This window comes from Wolffia australiana, chromosome 9 (assembly GCF_029677425.1).
Source record: "Wolffia australiana isolate 7733 chromosome 9, ASM2967742v1".
NCBI classification, from domain to species: Eukaryota; Viridiplantae; Streptophyta; class Magnoliopsida; order Alismatales; family Araceae; genus Wolffia; species Wolffia australiana.
The window spans coordinates 13141320-13164096 of NC_135843.1; the positions used below are offsets into that span (position 1 = coordinate 13141320).

The following is a 22777-nucleotide window of genomic DNA, read 5'->3' on the forward strand; positions in this document are numbered from 1 at the left end:
TATTATCTCAATCTATATCATCAAAACATGGTGAAGTGACACTCACTTCGTCAGGAACTGAAGAACAAAGAGAGGGACAAATCGCAGCCGTAAGAACATGGTTTGGACAAAAATGTCCCCAGAAAAAAAATCAAAAGAGATCTTTGATGCATTAATGCCCTGGACATAACCCAGACTATTAGGGACTGCCACATGGAATTTTAACTCTTTTTCTCCCTCCACTGATTCCTATATCAGTCTGATTTTTCTTTATTAAAATCCATAATTTTAGCTCAACCTCAAGAAAAACCTTGGAAGATATGAAGCCCCGTTTCTTTTTTTTTCCTTTATTAAAATCCATAAAATCTCAATCAACCATGGAAGATCCAATATAATTAAATAATGTCATGTATAATTAATTAAAGAGTACTGATCATTCAATTTGTGCAAAAATACAAAAAAAACTATCTCAAAGATAAAAATAGTCATACTCAATGAATTATGCGTTACGTCCAATTTTTTTATTTGTAAATTGTAATGGTATATACCATGATGTAGACACGAGAACATGAAATGGCATTTTTACTGATGCAGACAGTTGTCAAGGTTAAGTCTTTATTTTATTTCTTAGAGTGGGCATCATGTGCCATAAGGGACCACCACAAGTATTAGTTTATAAAACTTTTGTAGGAAGTACTTGTATAGTGGCTTCTCTCCAGATGGATTTACGAAGCTGCATAGTAGCCAGTTCTCACCCCTCTTGTAAAGTCATTCATCTCTCTTTCTTCTCATCATTTTCTCTCTCTAACATTGTTTTCCCCTTTCCCCATTAATCTCTTTCTGGGTTGGGGAGTATTATTTGGGTAAATATTTCTTGAAGTGTTGAATCCTCATGGGCCAATGTGAGATGAATATAGATTGGAGAGGGCAAAGTTATCAAGATTATGGAAATATATTAGGGTTTTCTAGATTTGACATTGAACAAACCATTGAGAGATTTACAAAATTCAGAGGAGAATGTAAGTGGTCATTCAGAGATAAATTTGAGGTTAATCTTGATTGTTCATTTCAGTGGTCATTTTGGATTGGGGATTGTTCTGAATTCCACTTACTCTTTCTAATTTCCTACAACCTGCTCCATGACATATAATATCAATTTCAGACAAGATATTGGAGCCACTTTAGATGATATGGCTACACCGTAATGATGTCGTGTTTAAGGGAAGGTTTGTACCTATATATAGTATTCTGCATGATACAGAGAATTGTGTCTCCTACTGGGTTGGCATGTTGTGAAAGATGCTAAGGGGGCCAAATTGGTCAGTCATGTATTCGGTATTCACCAAGATTCAATATACTATTAAATTTGGGTTGATAACCAATCTTGGGTAATCTCCCCCGTCTTCAAAAAAGAAAGTGAATCTCTCTCTATCTGAAGAGACTGGCCAAAGTGGTAGTTTAGGGTTAGGGTTTACTCTGTCAAGAGATCAAAGCCAATCATTTCACTCTGTCTACCATAAAATTGGCCAGAGCAGCATCTCTCTCTCTCTCTCTCTCTCTCTCTCTCTCTCTCTCTCTCTCTCTCTCTCTCTCTCTCTCTCTCTCTCTCTCTCTCCGTCTCTCTCTCTCTATATATATATCACTTCTCTCTCTCTCTCCCTCTCTTTCTCTGTCTCTGTCTCTCTCTCTATATATCACTTCTCTCTCTCTCTCCAGAGCTCTGTCTCCCTCTAGCAATGATGGCAGAAGAGGACATCAGGAGATGCAAAGGGGATCTCTCTCTCTATAAAGAGATCAAAGCCAATCATCTCTCTCTGCCAAAAAAGTTAACCAGAGCACTTAATCTCTATCTCCTCTCTCTATCTCCAGCTCTATTTATGTCTCTCTCCTATCTAATCTCCAGCTCCATCTCTCTCTCTATCAAGGACGATGGCAGCGGACATCGGCGACGAGATGGTGAACATGAGGGGCGTACGATTTAACATGTTCCAAATGCTGAAGCGAGACATCCCAAGAATACCCTTCGAACAGAAACAAGTTGGGAAATTACGAAAATCAGAAACTTAAGTTAAATTTGGAAATCCGTACATACTGCTGAGAAATTACAAAAATCATAGATATTTCTGAGAAATTAGGAAATTCGTGGACATTAAAAACTTGGAAATTCGTGGATATTTATGAGAAACTAGGAAATTAGAAGATATTTATGAAAGTTAAGGAAATTTATGGATATTTTATGAAAATTTAGGAAATTCATAGATTTTTATGAGAAACAAGGAAATTTGTAGATATTTATGAAAAGTTAGAAAATTAGTAGAAATTTAAGAGAAATTAGGAAATTCATACCCTCCTCTTTTGCCATTCTATCCACGGATTTGACAACGAACTCTGCCCACACCGTCTCCTCGGAATCGTTCACGTTTCCGTGGATGTGGAGGACACCTCCTTCGGGCCTGTATAAGGAATTTAAAACATATGTTTTCATGTCGATTATAACTCATGTCGATTAACTATGTTTTCATGCATGAGATCTTAATTTTAATTTAGTGACACTCGTCTGCTATTTACTTAGTAATTTCCAAACATTTAAGATCAAAACTCATACATACATTATTCAGGTTTTATCATAATAAGATTAAACAGACTATCTTCAGAAATCAGAGTTTTATAAATACAGTTTTCAGTTTATACAATACCTATATTTACTTCAACTAGAATACCACGCTTTTAGATGATCAAGCTGAGAGTAGCCACAGTTTTGACAAAGTTTAGAAGTTAAATAGGTTTTATCGGACTTTGAATAAGTTAGTGGTACTCTATGACTATCTACTTATTAAATCACCAAAAAATTAAACTTTGATCAGTCGATCAAATTGAAAGTGAGCAAATATTTCAGCCCCACTTGACTGTTATACAAGAGTTTTTCTGAGAGACTTCAAGAACATCTTTTTTTCAATCAATCAGACGTAATTCAAATAATCCACCGATATTCTTTGATAATATATTTATTAAAAGACCAACATTTTCCACTTTATCTAATAGATGATCCAGCTGATAGCAAGCAGAAGTTATCAACACAATTTGCTATAATTCTAGTTCAAAAAATAAAAACATTATCTAATTTATCATAAAATAACTTTCCAGTTTTAACATGAAGTAAATGATTTTGGGTGCGAGTTATGTCTGGAGTTAGTATGAAGAAAATATTTTGGATGCGAGTTTAGAGAGAGAACACACCTCAGAGCTCGAACCGCTGTAAGCCAGCTACATTCACTAGAAGGGATGAGACCAAGACAGACGCGGTCAGCCACACCCTATTCGCGGCCAGAGCCAATCACAAAGAATGGGAAAAGATAGAAAATTAGCATAAAAGTTATTGGTTTATTCAGTTAATTTATTCAGTCCAAAATTTCAAATTTTCAAAAAAAAAATTATTCAGTCCAATATTTCCAGGAATAATCAATGTACAGCTCAAACAAAAACATTTGACAAATCGATGACTAAAACTCGAATCCAAACAAAGTTCTTAGTTTATTCAGTTTTCTAATTTATTCAGCGCAAATACCCAGGACCAATCTCACAGATAAAACAATAAGGATTTACACTTTGATCAGAAAGATCTTTAAACTTGTTCAGTAATTCAATTCATTCATCAGACCCTCTGGAACAGTAGAGCTGCTTAAATATGAAGATGCTACAAAGTTCTGAACTTTGATCAGAAAGATCTTTAAACTTGTTCAGTAATTCAATTCATTCATCAGACCTTCTGGATCTGCTAAAATATGAAGATGCAACACGTGAATCAGGACAGAGTTCTTAATTCATTTGGGTATTTACATTATTTCAAAGACATTATTTCCTGGAACATTCTCCCTGCTCGAATGAAAAAGTTTACAAACTTAAATTCAAAGAAGGCCTCCATTCATTCCCTTTTTTTATTCAACCCAACAATCGCAGAGCTCAAATCAGTGTTAATTCAGCTCAGCCTAGGCTAAACATTTTACCTTTGGTGCCGACAATCGATTATCTCCTTCGATTACAATGCACCGATCTGCAACCATGTTGATTTCAAGAATGCGCCGTAGAGCTGCCAAGGCATGGGGATTCCATTCACAGGCATAAACAAGTCTAGCTTTCGCCCTTATTTCACAAGAAAATGACGATTAGTACCGAAATTGAGCAATTAAACATTTTTTAAGTATTTCTTAGGCCCCAACATTATACAGGATCATGCTAAGGGTCTATCCAAGTAAAATAAAATGTTTTAAAAGATCATGCTTAGGGTCTACAACCCCTAAGTTATAAGGTAAGCATAGACCCAAGACAAAACTGGCAAACTAAGAGGAGACCGTAAGCATGATCTTCTAAAATGGTGGTTTAAAAAATAAAATAACCTTTTTCTTCATTCGCTGCTTATTATTATTCGCATAAAAAATTACTTCTGCTCCATTTATTCGTTACTTAACTTTTTTGAAGAATCGATATTTAACAATAAAGAGAAGAGGGGAGGGAAATAGCACACCTAACAAGAAACTGAAGAACAAAGTATCCAATCCCAGCAAACAAGTCAACAACAACTTCATCTCGACAGTCCAGCTTGGCCATTCGGAGCTTCTCGGAGAGATTTCCTAAAGAGAACATACATTTTGTGGCGTCGAAGGAATAAATTATTCCGTTCTCAGTGTGTTCAACTAAACCATTGTCCCCGACAAGAATCTCTAGAGAGCTGTCTCTAGTCCCGGTTGGAAGAACCCGTCCCTGAGAAAAATAAGAGAAAATTATACAAGGCTTTAAGAGTTTGTTACAGGAACAAATAAGAAGGAAATAAGGAATACTGGCGGAAAACCTAAAACGCCAATGCTGAGTGAGTGCTGTCACAACTCAACATAACAGTGAAATTTTGGATCCTCCATAGTGTTATAAGAAGGAAAAAGTTTTGTAGGTCAAGTTGGCTGAACGACAGGTGGATCGACTAACAAACCTGACCAAGAGGGCTAGTCGGGGCTCAGGTTTGACCAAGTGGGCCGGTCGGGGGTTGGCTTGGCTGGGTTGGCAGGTTTGAGTAGTCAACCCATGCAGACCAGTAAGCCCAATTTTTCATTTCGCTTTGCTAGGTAGCCGACAAAGTCAGATTAACTGATCCAGTAGGCCCAGTACTTAAGAATAATAACTTGACCACTCAACCCGACAATTTGACCCGTCTTGATCCAATGGGAGGGTCAGAGATTGGGTCAACCTGGAATCAGCGGACAACTAGATCCGACCATTGGGTCCCTAACCTGACCCAACCAAAAGGCCAGATCGAAGGCCATTTTGAGTAAGGGATGAATCTTTCGGTCCGGAAGACTGGCCGACAACCCTGGCCACCCGACCTTGGCCAAGGTCGTCCAGAACGCTAATCAGGAATCAATGATTTTCATTGTCTCGAATGGTTACTGTTAGCCAACAGTCGACTACCACTACTTACATTTCTATGCTGCGTATTTCCTATTTTTTTGTACTCTCTTTCTATTTACAATATGGCCTGTTATAATAGGCCCATATTAGTATCCCTATATATAGGTGTACATGGGTGTAGTTAGGTTTTAATCAAGCTTCAATTTTGTTTCCTCTTCCACTTGTCGTCTAGGGCTCCAGTCTGCAAATCTCACAGGTTCCACTCATGTTTTCAAGCAATAGATGATGGCGTATCTTGTTGCAGTTACAGGTTCCACCCATATTAGTATCCATATATATAGGTGTACGTGGGTGTGGTTAGGTTTTAATCAAGCTTCAATTTTGTTTCCTCTTCCACTTGTCGTCTAGGGCTCCAGTCTGCATATCTCATAGGTTCCGCTCATGTTTTCAAGCAATAGATGATGGCATATCTTGTTGCAGTTGCAGGTTCCACTCATGTTTCAATACAAACTGGAATCAAAAGGCTAATCTACAATAAAAAGGAGTATAACATGAGCACAAGACTTACTCCTACATATCTTCATTCCTTACTCCAATACTTATTCAACCCAGAAATAATCCAACAACCGTTTCCAACATTTTCCTCCCTCTGGATTCATAAATGAATCTTGTAACTGGCTATCAGCTTACGGAAACTTGCATAATAAAGAAGTTTAGTTCAGGGACTCAATCTAGAGTGTCTATTTGCCAGACAATCCAGTTAACATAGATTAAGGAAAGCATCCACAGTATGATTTAAGTAGCAGTTCTCTGATCCCTTTGGATCATCATATCAAGATTTAGGGCCAGTTCATCATCATTGGTATGCAAGAGGCTTTCGTGCGGTTTTATAATGGTTGATTGGCCTTTAAGGTAGATGTGATAGTATGAACGTTAAGAATTTGTGTCCAGCACTTCGTGGTCTAGGGAAATGAAGATTCACAACTTCTAAACCTATGAAATAATAGACTCCACGTCATGAAGAACATCGTCTGTAGAGGCCACCCTCCCCCTAAACAACACCTCATTCCATCTTTTGCCTAGATCTGTCTTCTTTGATAGAGTCCCAAAAGGCCTCATCAGAAGAGCCATCCACCCTTCGGGTCTGCTGTGATGCACAGACCACCTGAGCAGTCTTCCTCGTCACTTGTTCACAGAAACATTCAGCAGAGGCATTTGGGTAAATTCGTTTTGGAAGGCTAATGTCACTAGTCGGTGGCTCATCAATAACCAACCAAAAATTCTCACCTTTACGGGAGATCCTCTGATACTCCCCCTCTGATCTTCATGTAGGCATCACCAACAGAAAAAGAGGTGTCACACCACTCCCAGCCATCTCGTGTCTTTCTCTTTATTGCCGCATACCCATCAGTTCTTCAACCCTCTGCTCCAACAAACCCCCTTCCAAGAATGGGTTCCACGCTCCATCCCGACATTCTCTAATCATTACGTGAGGATTCCACACAACGGCATTAAGTCTCAGAAATTCCACTTGCACCATACCTCTCGACAACCAATCATCCAGCCAGTATCTATAAATGGGACCATCTCCTAGTTTGGGAGCAAAAATTCCAGGGTCAGGGGAAGATTTGTCTCTTGCCACACCAAAATGGAGATTCCCCTCGAAGTCTAACCGCACGCCTCTCTCAATCCAGCTCCAAACCATGACTGTCCTTCAGGATGTTCAGAATAAAGTCCTTGGACCTCATAATTCTTTCCACCCATTTGGTCAACAGTGCTAAATTCATGTATTGAAGATGGAGAACCCCCAAACCCCCTGAATGGCAGCTATGCACACTACATCCCACGAAACCAAGGACATCCCCTTGCTATCCCCAGATCTTGATCCTCTATAAGAAAACCTCCTCATCAAGCCTTCCAAGCGCTTTCTTACCCCCACAGACAGCTGAAGGACAGAGAGGTAGAAAATTGGAATAGCTGAAAGAACTGACCGCAGCAGCACCAACCCCCTCCCCTTGATAGTACTCTGTTCTGTCATCCCTGTAGTTTCCTTGCCACCTTCTCTATCACCGGCTGCCCAATCTTTATGAATTGACCTAAGTAATGTATTGACCCGATGGGCCATTCCCCGATCAATGGTATGCCTAAGTAAGTTTTATCAATTGACCCGATGAGTATCCCTAGGGCTTTAGAGCATTGTGCCTGCTCCTCCAGTGGAATCTCAAACCCCACAAGTGCAGACTTGTCTCGGTTGATCTGAAGACCTGAAAAGTTTGCAAAAAGGTCTAGAAATGTGGAGAGATTCCTAGCTTCCAAAGCGGAGCCTTCCATGAAGAATGTAGCGCCATTTCCATATTGGAGTAGTGGAATGCTATTTGGATAGCTAATGGTCTGGAAACCCCTCAATAGGCCATGTGAACAGACTTTAAGGGTGCACATCACCAGAGCATCATCTGCTAGGACAACCAATAGTGGTGCCAACAGACATCCCTGCCTGACCCCCTCTGCAGATGGATCCATCCCTCCAAGCGCACGTTCACCAGGATCAAAAAAGAATGGGATGTAACACATCCCCGCGCCCATGTCACCCATTCAACGAGAAACCCTCTCCTCCTCATGGACGACCATAGAAAATTCCAATCAAGGAAATCAATATGATATACTGAACAGGAAGTCCCAAAGCTTCAACGTATATCAAATCACCACCGAAGAGAGTTGCTTTGAATTAGAAGGAAATAACAGGGAAGAACATAATGTCTTGATCGATTGATGGAAGAAAAGAAGAAAGATAGAGGTAGAGAGATTCCAGGAACTCTCTCACAACTGGCCGTCGGGTAGCTCCTCCGACTGCTCCAGTTCCCTTGCCCGCTCAGGGTTCAGAGATGAATGAAAATGCTTCTTACTTCCCTCTTTGCCCCCTCGCTCGTTATTTATCATCTCGGTCTGACGCTTCAGCTTTTGTCTGTTGTAACGGTTCCCGCTCTTCTGAACTGTTTCCTCTGGTACGCTTTGCTAAAATACTTTTCACAATACCTTTGTAAAGTCAACTTTCCATATGCAACCTTCTTTTCCACGATGCTAGTATTTCTCCTGCCACTACTGCACGTCCACTAGCTGCCTCCGGGAATGAAAGCCGATTGGAAAGGCCCGACTAAGTCTCCCATCAACTTGTCGGCCAAGACCTTTGCAATGATGAGATAAACATAATTTGAAAGTGATATAGGCCGAAAACCACCAACTGGATGGCTCCTTGTCGCTTCGGCAGGAACAAGAGATGTGAGCAGTTGAAACGCTCTAGTCCATAGTTGCCCCTCCAGAACTCTTCCAACGTATCCATGACCTCTGTCCTGAAAAGCTCCCAGAACATGCTGAAGAAGAATACTGGAAATCTTTCTAGACCCCTGGCCCATTCTCCATTCAACACCTGGACTGCCTCCCTCACCTCGTCCACGAAAGGGCGGCCTCACTAGAGCGGTCTGTTGCTTCTGTGTGACCCTGGTTGCACCTCTACCACTCCATCGCCACCAGCTTTAGGGCTGCCGTATAGAGACAGCCCTAAAGTGATCTGCTAGTGTGCTCCCCACGGCCTGTCCCCCAACATATTCATGGTTCCCCACCTGCATCTTCAATAACTTGATTTGATCTACCCTGTCTACTTGCAACCAAATGAAAAAATTGTGTGCTAGCATCACCTCCCTACACCCCTGTCTTTCCATCATTTCCTCTTCCACTAAGTTTCCTGTATCCTCCAGATCCTTTAACTGTCTGACTCTTGACAGCACATCATTCCGTCTGCCAGTCCTCCCATCTCTGATTTGCTTCTTGAGACCAATAAGATGTTGTCGTAGCCTTGAAAGTTTATTAGCCAATCTCACGATCGCTGTACCCTACCCAGACTTCGATGACCACCACGACACCAACTTTTCCTAAAACCCTTCTCCCACAGCCACAATCTGTCCATATTTACCAGTCTACATTAGTAAGGTACTGCTACTCACTGGTCCATGATGTGATTGATATACACTTAGAGATGTAAAATCGTTATTGTGGATCTGGCACAGACCCAGCAAATGGGTCAGGCCCATATGATGTTCATAGCAGTCAGGGAACCATGATATTTAAAGTACAAACCCAATTTTCCTTCTTATTAAACCTTTTCATTGAGAAACCAGAGACTAGTCCTTTTATTCTCTAAATGTTGGTGATCAGCCTGATTCTGGTTTTCCAATTGGCTTCTCTCAAGGGCATGAAATACTATTTCTTTGTCGGTATTTTCATAAATAGCTATGCTTATCAACCATGTAAGACTTCAAATCAGTTAGACATTTTTACAACAAAATCTGAGATTCAGAAATTAGTAAAAGAAACTAATTTTTTTTCCAACAGGCATTGCTATTTCGGTTCTTCCTGTCAATCAATAAATAGGAAGTGGAAAGTGGAACAGAAACAAAGGTTATCAAAAGCGTATACATTCAAATCGGAAGTTTGAAGGAAGAGCAATGAAACACTAAGAAGAAACATTTATCATTCGTAAATAATTTCATACTTGGCGAGCAAGTCTGTGGGCACCAAGTGACCGGGCAACAATAGGCCAAAGCTCCTCACTAATTGATTCCCACGCTGAATCCTTGAAAGAATTCACTGGAATAACTACCATGTCTCCAAGACGATCCCACCTAAAACCAAGAAGGATAAGAATAAACTTACAACAAGGATACCGTAAAAAATATAAAATAAAAGCCTCCAGGTCAGAAATGCTCCACAGAAGGTCTCCATCAACGCACCTCTTTGGCACCTCAACAATCAGCTCAGACGGTAGGCCTTTACTGCTCAAAAGAGAGCTAACAGCCTTTGTAAGATTCTTTTGAACATTATTATCAGTTCTCTTTGCGCAAGAATTCCTATCACTCGTTATCAAAGTTCCATGGACCAAAAGGAACTCCATAGCTCTGGGAATAGATAAATCATCTAGTGGATAACCACTTGACATGAGTAATTCTGGACCATTTCCCAAATTTTCTGCTATTTTTGATGCATTCTCAACGAATTTAAAAGAGATTGGAAGGAGAATGTGAACACCATCTTTGCTAGGATTAACCTTTCTTGAAAGATCAAGCCACCCAAATTGTTTGAGTATATCCTTTGTGTGCTTAGCATATCGTTTCTGAACACTCAAGACCAAAGATTCAAACTGCAAACATTTTTCATCCTGATTGACACTTGAATTTTTCTCATTTGATCTTGACAAAGAGTTCCAAAAAATAGAAAAAGAATCAGGACTTGTACACGGATTCCCACCGAGTTTGATAATAGATTCAATTTCAAACTTGCCGCAAGAAAGTAAAGAACGAAGATTTATCCTCACTGGGGTATTAAATTTTGTCCCAAATGCGTAACATGATGCACCCCCACCCAGAAGAATGAGATCATCGCCAAGAACAATTGCTGAACTCCGAACCCATAAACCTCTGTCCACATAACTAACACTGACACATCTCCAGATGCAATGCTCAATGTTAAGAAAATAAACCTCATGATGATGCCTTAGAGGACATCCACCGATAATGCCAATGAAATCCCCATATATAAACATAGAATGTGAAAACCTCGGAGATGGTGCTTTTCCAGAAGCATTCATTCTCGTCCAACAAGACTTTGCGACATTAAAGACATGAAAATCACCAAGAGCCTTCTGGCCGTCGTACCCTCCAAACATGAACAATAGAGAATCATTGGCCACTAAGCTATGTGAGTGACGAGCGCAAGGATTTTCCCCATGGATTTCTACTTCACGCCACTCCATGGAGTTGGTGTCAAGCACATGCAAAGAGGAGAATATCATCTCAGCATTTAGGCCGCCAAAAACATAAATATCAGAGCCTACAACTGCTGCTGCATGCCGGTGCCTGGTGAAAACATGTGGCTTACATGTTATCAGTGAGAGAGAATAAGACGGGAAGTTCTTAATCGAAGAGGTGGTATTGAGTTAAAAAAGGAAAAGAAGAATTCATAAAGAAAATACATAAAAAATAAGAGGGACACTAAACCTACATGTATTTTTCAAAAAAAAAATTCATGAGCAAGAAATTGAACGTGATATGATCACCGTCGTATCTAGGCCTCTTTTGTCTTCCAGTCCAATAGGGGCATTCTAGTCATCAGGACCCTCTGTAATTCCTTAGAATAGGGCAGGCCTGCATTTAGGAGGGCAGCCAAGAAGTATCAAGAGATGTGTCTAGCTCCCCAGGGATGTCCATCCCGCCACTATCTTGACTCCGATGACGTCCACTCCATCAGACCTCTTAAGTGACGTCCACTTTGCCTGCCTCCTGTTGTGCTGCAGTCTGTTAGAGTCCTTATGAAATAACCGATTCTTGAAATCGTAGGGTTATAAATACCCCCTTGTAAGGTCATTAGAGGGACTTTTGATGAAAGATCAACTTTTGGTTTCTTGGCACGAGTAGCTGTATCCGGCTTTCGTGAGGGCAAGAACTCCCGATTCGGAGGTTCTTGAGAGTTTGTTCACCTATCGTTCTCTCTTCTTCTCTCTTACCTCTTCCATCTCTCCTATTCTCCTCTCTACCCCTCATCCCATTTCTTGATTTTGTTAGATCTCCATGGGGATCGTAACACAGTCAGCCCCGTCATTCCCCGTCCTGGCGCCGACGACCATCCCGGTGTCTTCTCCCTTCCTTTCCGCCCTCTCCCTGATACAAACTTGCGGGTTCGTATCAGAAAGTGGCCCATGAACGAAAATGACAAATCACATTTTAAATAGAATGTTTTCTGTAATGACCTATATATTATTTCAGGCAGATAAAGCTTGTACCCTAACTTGTGTTCTATGATAGTCGGGGTCTCCCCCATAGCCTTACATCCTTTCCTCTCGCCGACGCCTCTGTGCAAGTTCAACAATAGTGAACTGAATGTGTAGAAGCAAAAAAAGCGGAAGTGATAGACGAGAGACAAGAATGGGAGAGAATGAAGGGTTTGCTCTCCTGGGAGTCTAGCAAAGGTTGAACGATGTAAAAACTAACGCACTTTAGATAGAGCACGTTCGCATCCTTATATCACTGAGGAAGCCCAAAGAACAAATGACATATTGATACAAAACTTCCAAGGTTTGATAAGCGTGCCACAAAAAGGATGAAAGAACACTTTTTTCAAGAACCATTTAAGGTGGTCGAGGGAAGAAGACAACACTGTTTTCATGAAGGTATTTTACTTAAAGTTATAACTCCAATCTGCCGATCTAAGGCAGATATATCCATTGAAACTCGTGTCATTCGAAGCTCTAATATTATGTTCTGATACACTCTTCAACTTATCTAGGGTAGTCTCGTCATGTTATCCCAAAAGGGTATTTTAGTCATTTGGTCATTGCGTATTTCCTTATAATATTTATGCCCTCCCTTTAGGAGGGCAGCTAAGAAGAATGAAGTAAGGTCACGTGTCACTCCTCCCCATGTCTAAGTCCCTTCCCTCCCTCTGCAATCCGTGTCCTCGTGATCGTCTCTACCTCACCACGTCTTCAGGCAGCTCCTCCTGGGTCGAACCCTACCCATCTGTTCGACCTCTCCTCAGATCATTCCCTTTCTCCTCTCTACCCTGGGAAACTCTCATCCTCATCTAGCCCCCCTCCTGATACAAGCCTACATCCAGGTTCATATCAGAAACCCCGCTGTGCAACCTTCTCTCTCTCCACCATTCTCAAAGTTTAACACTAAAACATAAAGAAGAGATTAGGAGCTAGGGAACCAAAAAGGTAATTACAATGCTAAGAAAAACTAAGAACACAAAATATCACAGGTGAACGCATTCATTACCTTCCAGGTAAGATGTTACCGCTGCAAGACATTAACATCCATCTGCTTTCTTCCATGTCAAAGGCCCATACATCGTTAAATATTTGCGTCGGGTCCCCTCTGCCACCAATTACAAAAACCCATTTTCCAACGGCCGATAAAGTATGACCTAGACGAGGTGATGGATGCCCTTCTGCCCTGATGAGCCTTAAGAAACCAGAACTAGGATCCATCATCAAGGCCTCATTTCTTCTTGCATGTCGGCCTATGCCACCGAACCCACCAAATACAATTATTTCATCCCGATGATTCCCTTTTAACGCACAGGCAGACTGACCCCACAGAAAAAGCTTCTCAAGAGGTTCGCCCTTGATTGTTATTCTCTCAACTGACATAGGTAACTGAAAATCTAGCAGAAATCCTGCTGTTAGTTTAGTATTATACGACAGTTGGTTGTGTGTTGAAGACAATGCAAGTAAATCACGTTGCTTACCAATTAAGATGTGTGTTGATCATTAGATCAATAAAAAGGTAAATAGAGACTTTCGAGGATTCTTCCCTAGATGAATGTCCCTAAAAGAAGCATCTATATCCAAATTATTCTCTTCTGCCAGGAGTTATGAAAAAAGCATCTATACAGACCTCTGGAAAAAAGGTATGAAAAAACATTGAAACGAGAAAGCCAAACAGAAACCCGAGTAACCAAAAGAATTACTCCTTAGTTTCAAGAATCAATAAAAAATCTTCTACAAGTAATGCAAAAAATTCTACCTCACTAGCGGGTAAAATGGCACAATCTCCCCCCCCCCAGTAGGCTGAAATGACTAAAATACCCTCAAAGCAGATAGGATTGTTTGGAAGAATCCAATATTTTTTAGGCATTGAAGTTGCCAATTCAAAGCAGGGAATCTTCATGTCACAGCAGAAAGATACAATGGATCTCCTTTATGAGACAGGGAAAACTGAGAACAGACCCGCTTATACACCAATGGGCGTTTATATGAAGTAGGCTTATTTTGAAGAGCACGTCCCAGAGAATAAAGAGGGGACCAGAGACTCATTGGAAACTTGATATCTCGTTCGGAGTAGAAACCCCGAGTCATTCATGCATATGCTTCCCAGAAGCCTTATCTCCAAGCTGCTTATAAAGTCCTGGCCTACTTATGGGCACCATTGGCTGAGGGTCAATATTCAAAGGGTGCACGGGACTCTTTGTCAGTGTACATGGACAAAAGCTTTGGAGACTCCATAATAAACGAGAGCACTACATCATGATAAAGCATGCTCATTGGAGATAATCTGGTAACCTGGAGAAGATAGAGGCAATACGAGGAAGCAAGGTAAAGTGGTGAAGCACTGTGGATTTAAGGTCTTTTTTGATGACCTGAAAATCCCATAACAACAAACAATTTTATTGCTTAGCAACACAGCAAGTTAGCCATCGGTACAGCACACAATCTAGTTCAACAAGACAGAATAAGCACATTGAGGTGTGCAAACACTTGATCAAAGAAAATATACAAAATGGAATCATCCATGCGACACTAATGTCCCACTTCACCAAAAAATTACCAAGCACTGCTGTTAAGAATTGTCTTGCAAGTTGGGCATGGTAAACATTCATGGACCAGCTTCAGGGGGAGTTTAAGATTATGTGTTTCTCTTATGTCTCTAACCCTCATCTAGATCCTTCTATCTGAAATATCCTTCTACACTTCTAGACCTTTCATATGATCCCGGGCTGTGTCTACGAACGGCACTGGCTCACTAAGGAGAAGGAGCACACATGCCTAACGAGCATCCACACATAAGGTCTGGAAATGGTCTGAACATGGAGGCTGAATCTCATAAGTGAGACATTCTCTCTCTTTCTCTTTCTCACAGTGTTCCCTTCAGGTGATCTTCCCAGCAATGAAAGTGGTTTCCTCTACCAAGGTGATGATCTTTCCGCTTTCATCCTCCCTCTCCAACCTCATGATCTTATTTTGCTTCCCTGTCATTCTATCTTAGCAGTTGGACAATCACACAGTTCCTTTGAGAAGAATTATTTTGGTTGTTTACAACGTCATTGATATACCCCAGAACCCATACATTGAAATGGGATCTTATCAATCTTCTAGATCCTTATCCAAGCCCCCAAAAATTGGGAGAATAACTTAAATTGAGATACATTTGAATCTTCTAGTCTCTGATTCTTCTTCTCAATTATAGACCAACGGCCTGGCAACATAGGGTAGGTGCATCTCTCTACAATCCATACATCGGGGACCTTGGAAGCAACTCACAAAAGAGATCGTCAGCTTCTAAACTATTTAAGAACTTAAGAGGAGAAAGATTGGCACCGAAAGCCATCTTACAAATTCTTCATCAAGTTCCTCCATTTGAGAAGTCACACACATACAAAAGATCGTGTTAATGGCTTAAATTGTCCTGAGACAGAAAGTTTCTATCAGGTATATCTGATGAAGCAATGACATATCGTGGACCAACTTTCCCTGATGTTAGACAGTTCTGTATATATGTTTTATTTTCTTCATGTACTAATGGGCCACGTGTTATAAGTGGCCCATTTTGTTAAAGTGACGTGGGGCCCATCCCTCTCACTCTGTATGGCGTTTAAGGCCCTATCCCGTTCAATAGAGATTAAGTGATTTTTGGCCAAAACCCTAGCCGACTGAGCTTCAGGACAGGGAGCAGCTGGAGAGGAAGGAGAAGGCTGATGAAAGTTTGACACCGGATACAAGAAAAGATGGCAAGAATCAAGAAAGTATAATACAAGATGAAAATTCCTGGCAGCATTTTAGAATCCTGATGGTGATCTGAGGAGTCTCTAGAGAAGAGAGACAGAGAGAGAGAGAGAGATATTAAAAGCCATCTTATTCGATAAATTAAGTTCCCCGGTAATTATATCAGGGACACATATAGAGAGAATAAGAAAAAAAATGGACGAGACCACCCCGCTCGAGATGGTGAATAGATATCGTCCATGCCTATCTTGCTGCAGAGGTCCCTGAAGCATGAAGCTGAGAGATCTTTGGAGAAGATATCTGCTAGCTATTGAGAGGACAAGATGTAGGGCATGTAAAATTGGCTTCTCTCGACTTTCTCCTTAATGAAGTGTTGATCCACTTAAATAAGCTTGTTTGGTCATGCTGAGCCACATCATGAGCGATGCCAACGGTGGAAGTGTTGTGATAGAAGAGTTCAACATGTTGCTAAAGTTTAATTCAAAAAAAAAAAACATGTTGCTAAAGTGAGAATCGAAGTTCACAATCAATTGGTTGATCCATAGAGCTTCATAGAGACCCTAGGCCACAACTTTAAATTCAGCTTCAGTTTGTTTCTTGTCGTGCCACACGATCAAGGTACACTTGGAGGCACGCCTAGACAGCATCAGAGCAGATTTCCATATGGACGCCACCTCCCCCTCCCATTGAGGTATTTGAACACAAAATTGTCGCCATGAAGATGGGGCACCTTGGGAGCACACATAAATAGGAATAACATTGACTGAGTTAGCAATATTTGGCCTGGTGTCGGTAAGTGCTGGCGGGCTCATTTAGTCTACCCATGGGTTTGGCAAGTCCAGGATGCAAACATAAGGATAGGATGGAATGAGGGATGTTCCATCACTTCCCTTGTTCTGCATCCCATCTAGGACTTTCTTTCGGAGTGTTCTGTCCAGAGTCTGGGTACTCTGGACAGGGCATGTCAGGCATCAGGGTTCATCCAGTGTGAGATCACACCAGCCATGCCTGAGACGCACCGAATCCTATCGTCATCTTTGGCTGTAATTTATTGTGCTTCTCTACCCATTCTGTAGAAGTGTCCCCTAGACGTAGACATCATCAATCATTTTTAAAAATAAAAGAAAATTAAATTGATATCACGGCAGATATTGGCAGACTGAAATAAAACCAAACCACTAAAAACTGACTCACCTTTGTCCGCACTAGGTTTTATGGCTTTGGGTTCACCTGAAATATTATTTGATCGTCCCAGAGATGTATTACTAGTTTCAACACTTGAGACGATTGTCTGCAGAAACGAGAAGATTAATTACTGCATTGACGTTTTGATTTGCATGACATTACAAGTTTAAAAGCTCTCCCATAGACTTTATCGGGATGCCCACCAAAACTTGTATTGTCAAAAGCAACCAATAATTCTTGAAAATTAAAGACGTTCCTTTTCTTGGAGGGAGATCATGACAGTAAATAAAGAGCCCAAGAGTTGAACATCCAAAACAAGTCTTGAACTTGATATGACGAAAGAGTCCAAGAGACACTACAGCTAACAATTTTATGAACTATTTTCTACTGAAGGGAACAGACAAAGCAGTGATTCAGTAAAGTAAAAAAATGTATAAAATTTTCTGCAGCGTTTTTATATTTGAATTATGATAAAACAATAAATGGGCCATTGACGTGTCATTGCTCACTAAGCATATGGCATCAGCGTGGTTCTCAGGTTTAATGTTCGTAATCTAGAGATAACCTCTACTTTAAGCATCAAAATTAGCAGCTGCCCATACCTGACACGACAATGCCCGGTAAAAAGCATCAGTCTTCTTTTTGTTCTCTCTCATTTTGTCATTTGCAATCTCAACAAGATATCTTATGTATTCTGGTGAAACCATGATCTCGCCATTACTTCCCAGCGGCACTTCCAGCCTAATTGAGCAACGTATAGCAATTATGATGCGCCGACCTAAACTTGTTATTCCTGAAGATATTCAGAAAAGAAAACTTGGTCACTAGATGGAGGGTTCATAAAAGCTTTGAATATAAGGATGGAAGGGCAGAAAAACTTTGAGAGAGTCCAAAGACAAGGGGACGAGAATAAGAGATTTCACTGATCGCAGAACTTATTCTTCAAAAACCCGCATCACAGTTCAAAAATATTTTTTAACCATAGGAAACGATAACCCTGATGGCACACCTATCATATGGAAACAAACATATTCCAGTAAAAAAAAAGTCCATCTTCCCAGCCGAATAATGACGGATATCAGTTTTCTTTCAGGCAATGTCATCCACTGCTTTCTAAAAACAGCATACGCACAAAGTCTCCCACACTATCAAAAATTAAGTTGAAGAGAGATACATACATGATTAAAATCCACAACCCTGAGAACTCATTTGATGAAGCCGCGTGGATAGTTTGATCATAATCAAGATTTCCTAACAAATTTATTTCTCAGCAGGTTCGCAAGGATTTGATGAAAGAATCATATTTCTTCAAAAAAAAAAAGTGAGCAGAATCATTCAAATTCGGTATCATCATAGTTCTGGCTAGGTAAACGGACTGGAGATCACTATTAATTGCATATTGTTTTTGAAGAATGCTGAAACTATATAGCCACAGTAAAAAAAACTAATTAACCATAATCATATGACGGAATTAACGAAACACATGGTTGAACGGGCTGGACATCAATAGCAATTGCGCACTGTTTAGAGGAACAAAAAAACCAGTATTTTTCATTAATCCCCTGACGCTCAAAGAACGAATCAACAGAATAAAAACCCAAAATAACCAAAAATTCAGCTAAAAAAACGAACACAAACACTCACCCGACTCCCTGAACCCGGAAGCAATCGCAGTGGAGACCAGAAACTGAGCCGACGTCGCATCCCTGCACTCCACAGCCAGAATAAAGGGCTCAAACCGGAAAACCAAATCCCCTTCACCAGCACTTCCCTTCCCCGACCCACTTCCAAACAGAAGATTAACAACAGACTCAGCTTCCACAAGACCATGAGAAACAAGAATCCACCGGCCGCCCCCCGCCTTCTTCTTCTTCGACTTCTTCTTAAATTCCACCGTCGAAACATCATCAAACGCGACTGTTGAATCGATCTGCGGCGACGGTGCGTGGGAAAAGATTGAAATTCGACCGGAACAGGAAGAAGTCGTGAAGAATGAGGGATTGCCGTTGATGAATTGGAGAAGAGGGACGATCGGTAAGTCGAGCGTGCCCTTCGGAGACTTGTCCGGCTCGGGATCCTTCATCGCCTCCATCGCCATCGCCTTGCGCTTCTCAAACTCCATGCTTGACCCACTGCACTTGAGCTTAACCTTCCTGTTCTTTATATATAATCGGCATTTATACTATATATAGGGTAAAATTAGGCTTAATAGCACTAAATATCCCAAATTTTTTCAAAAATCTGAGATATAACCTAAACTTTTTTTTGGGCACGGTATAACCCAAACTCTCTAAGTCGACGCCGACATCTCCCGGTGATGACGTGGAATCCATCGTGGCTGCCAGGTGGATTTCCGGCCAGATTTTGACTTGGCGGAATCCACTTGGCAGCCACGATGGATTCCACGTCATAACGGGGATTCCACCTGCCAGGTGTTTTCCGATAAGAGAGAGAGAGAGGCGTTCTAGAGAGAGAGAGAAAGGGAGAGAGAGGTGTTCTAGAGAGAGAAAGAGAGGCATTCTAGAGAGAGAGAGAGAGAGAGAGAGAGAGAGAGAAAGGGAGAGAGAGATGCATTCTAGAGAGAGAAAGAGAGGCATTCTGTAGATAGAAAGAGAGGCTTTATAGAGAGAGAAAGAGAGGCATTCTAGAGAGAGAGAAAGGGAGAGAGAGAGAGGCGTTCTAGAGAGAGAGAAGAGAAGAAGGGAACGAGCAGGGAAATGAGAGAAAACTCACAGAATCGGACATGAAAGAGCAGTCGGGGTCGTCGACGATGGGCGAGAGCATGCCGTCGTACTCAAGGAACAAGGCCACTCTCTCCCTTTCTCTCTCTCTCTAGAATGCCTCTCTTTCTCTCTCTAGAATGCCTCTCTCCCTTTCTCTCTCTAGAACGCCTCTCTTTCTCTCTCTAGAATGCCTCTCTCTCCCTTTCTCTCTCTCTCTAGAACGCCTCTCTTTCTCTTATCGGAAAACACCGTGGAACTCCCGGTGATGACGTGGAATCCATCGTGGCCGTCAGGTGGATTCCGCCAAGTCAAAATCTGGCCGGAAATCCACCTGGCAGCCACGATGGATTCCACGTCATCACCGGGAGATGTCGGCGTCGACTTAGAGAGTTTGGGATATACCGTGCCAAAAAAAAAGTTTAGGTTATATCTCAGATTTTTGAAAAAATTTGGGATATTTCGTGCTATTAACCCATAAAATTATATGATTATGTGTATCAGATGATGATATATAGTATGAAATATAGTATTTGTAATATGTGAAATAAACTTCATGCTTGCCCAACTGAACTTGAGCTTAACCTTCCCGTTCTTTGTATATACCCAGCATTTATACTATAAATATAGTAAAATTATATGATATGGTGTATCAGAGGATGATCTAGAACATTAAATATAATATTTGTAATATGTGAAATACACTCCATGCTTGATAAACTGAACTTTAACTTAACCTTCCTGTTCCTTGAATATAATCAGCATAAATAGTGTATATAGTATTTGTAATATGTGAAATAAACTCCATGTTTGACCAACTGAACTTGAGCTTAACCTTCCCGTTCTTTGTATATACCCAGCATTTATACTATAAATATAGTATAATTATATGATATGGTGTATCAGAGGATGATCTAGAATATTAAATATAATATTTGTAATATGTGAAATACACTCCATGCTTGATAAACTGAACTTTAACTTAACCTTCCTGTTCCTTGCATATAATCAGCATGAATAGAGTATATAGTATTTGTAATATGTGAAATAAACTCCATGTTTGACCAACTGAACTTGAGCTTAACCTTCCCGTTCTTTGTATATACCCAGCATTTATACTATATATATAGTAAAATTATATGCTATGGTGTATCTGAGGATGATATATAGTATGAAATACAGTATTTGTAATATGTGAAGTAAACTCCATGCTTGACCAAATGAACTTTAGCTTGACCTTCCTGTTCTTTATATATGCACAGCATTAATACTATGTATATGGTAAAATTATATGATATAGTGTATTATAGGATGATATAGAGTATTAAATATAATATTTGTAATATATGAAATAAACCCCATTCTTGCCCAACTGAACTTCAGCTTGACCTTCCTGTTCCTTATATATAATCAGCATTTATACTATATATATAGAAAAATTATATGATATAGTGTATCAGAGGATGATATAACCAGCATATTATATTTCAAAATATAAGATTTGTAATGTATAAAGTAAACCCCTTGCTTACTCACCCTTCCTGTTGCTTGTAAATGACAAGTATATATACCATATATAGCGATTTAATATAACATGGTCCAACTGAACTAGAGTTTACTCTTCCTGTTGCTTACATAAACACAGTATATAGTATATCGTATAAAGTATATACTATATATAGTAAAATTATATGATATAGTGTATCAGAGGATGATACGGTGCAGTATTTGTAATACACCAGACAAACTCCATGCTTGACCAACTGAACTTGAGCTTAACCTTCCTGTTCCTTATATATAACCAGTATATATACTATACATTGTTTTTTTAAGAAATATATATTATATATAGTAATGCTATATGACATAGTGTATCAGAGGATGACATAGTGTAGTATTTGTAATATCTGAGACAAACTCCATGCTTGACCAACTTAACTTCAGCTTAGTCTTCTTGTTGCTTATGTGTAACCAGCATTTAGACTATATATAGGAAAATAATATATTGTATCAGAGGATGATATGGTGTAGTGATTGTAGTATATGAAATAAAATCTATGCTTGACCAACTGAACTACAGCTTAATCTTCATGTTCTTCATATATAACCAGCATATATACTATATATAGTAAAATTATATCATATGGTGTACCGGAGGATGATACGGGGCAGTGTTTGTAATATATGAGACAAACTCCATGCTTTACCAACTGAACTTCAGCTTAGCCTTCAATTGCTTATATATGACCAGAATATATATACTATACATCGTAATGTTATATAATATGGCCCAACTGAATGATTTGGCTCTACATAGTAATCTTACTACCTGAAGTGTATAAAACAAACTCCACACTTCACCAACTGAACTTCTGCTTACTCGCCATTACTGTTGCTTATATGGAATCAGGATATATAATATATATATATATAGTAATTTAATATAACATGATCCAACTGAACTGGAGCTTACTCACCCTTCATGATGCTTACACATAACCAGAATATATATTACATGTAGTGATTTAATATAGCATGGACCAACTGAGCTAGAGTTTACTCTTCGTGTGCTTGCATAAACACAGTATATAGTATGTAGAGTAATCTTGTTTCTTAGAGTGTACAGTATATGAAGTGAATAAAACAAACTACATGCTCGACCAAATGAACTTGAGCTTAATCACCTGTCATGTTGCTTATATAGAGATAGTCTTTGCAATATATAGTAATGATATATAGTATGGTCTAACTGAACTAGAACTAACTCGTCTTGTTGCTTATATATACACAATATACTATATAGTTATATTAAACATTATATTGTATTCGAGTATCTAGTATAGTCCATGCTTGAGCAACTGAACTTGAGGTTACCCTTCCTGTCTATTATATAAAACCAGTAAAAATTATTCTATATATTGCAAAATAATATAACAGAGAGTAT

General features: G+C 39.9%; 1 protein-coding gene across 3 annotated transcripts; it reads right to left on the reverse strand.

Annotated features, from left to right (window-relative positions):
• Positions 1 to 1742: 1742 nt before the first annotated feature.
• LOC144707676 (Met-10+ like family protein / kelch repeat-containing protein) lies at positions 1743 to 19250 on the reverse strand. Of its 3 annotated transcripts, XM_078580897.1 has the most exons (11): positions 18758 to 19250; positions 17716 to 17906; positions 17123 to 17219; positions 13203 to 13590; positions 10161 to 11282; positions 9923 to 10052; positions 4502 to 4737; positions 3984 to 4119; positions 3217 to 3293; positions 2326 to 2432; positions 1743 to 2000 (listed from the first exon to the last, which is right to left on the reverse strand). In XM_078580897.1, exons 1-11 carry the CDS (start codon positions 19233 to 19235, stop codon positions 1900 to 1902), a joined length of 3063 nt encoding a protein of 1020 aa, XP_078437023.1. In that variant the 5' UTR covers positions 19236 to 19250; the 3' UTR covers positions 1743 to 1899. The 3 variants fall into 3 exon arrangements, 2 of the variants coding, with proteins under 2 accessions (XP_078437023.1, XP_078437024.1); XM_078580898.1 differs by lacking the exon at positions 10161 to 11282; XR_013582506.1 differs by lacking the exons at positions 1743 to 2000; positions 2326 to 2432 and having other exon boundaries at positions 3984 to 4066.
• Positions 19251 to 22777: the final 3527 nt, after the last annotated feature.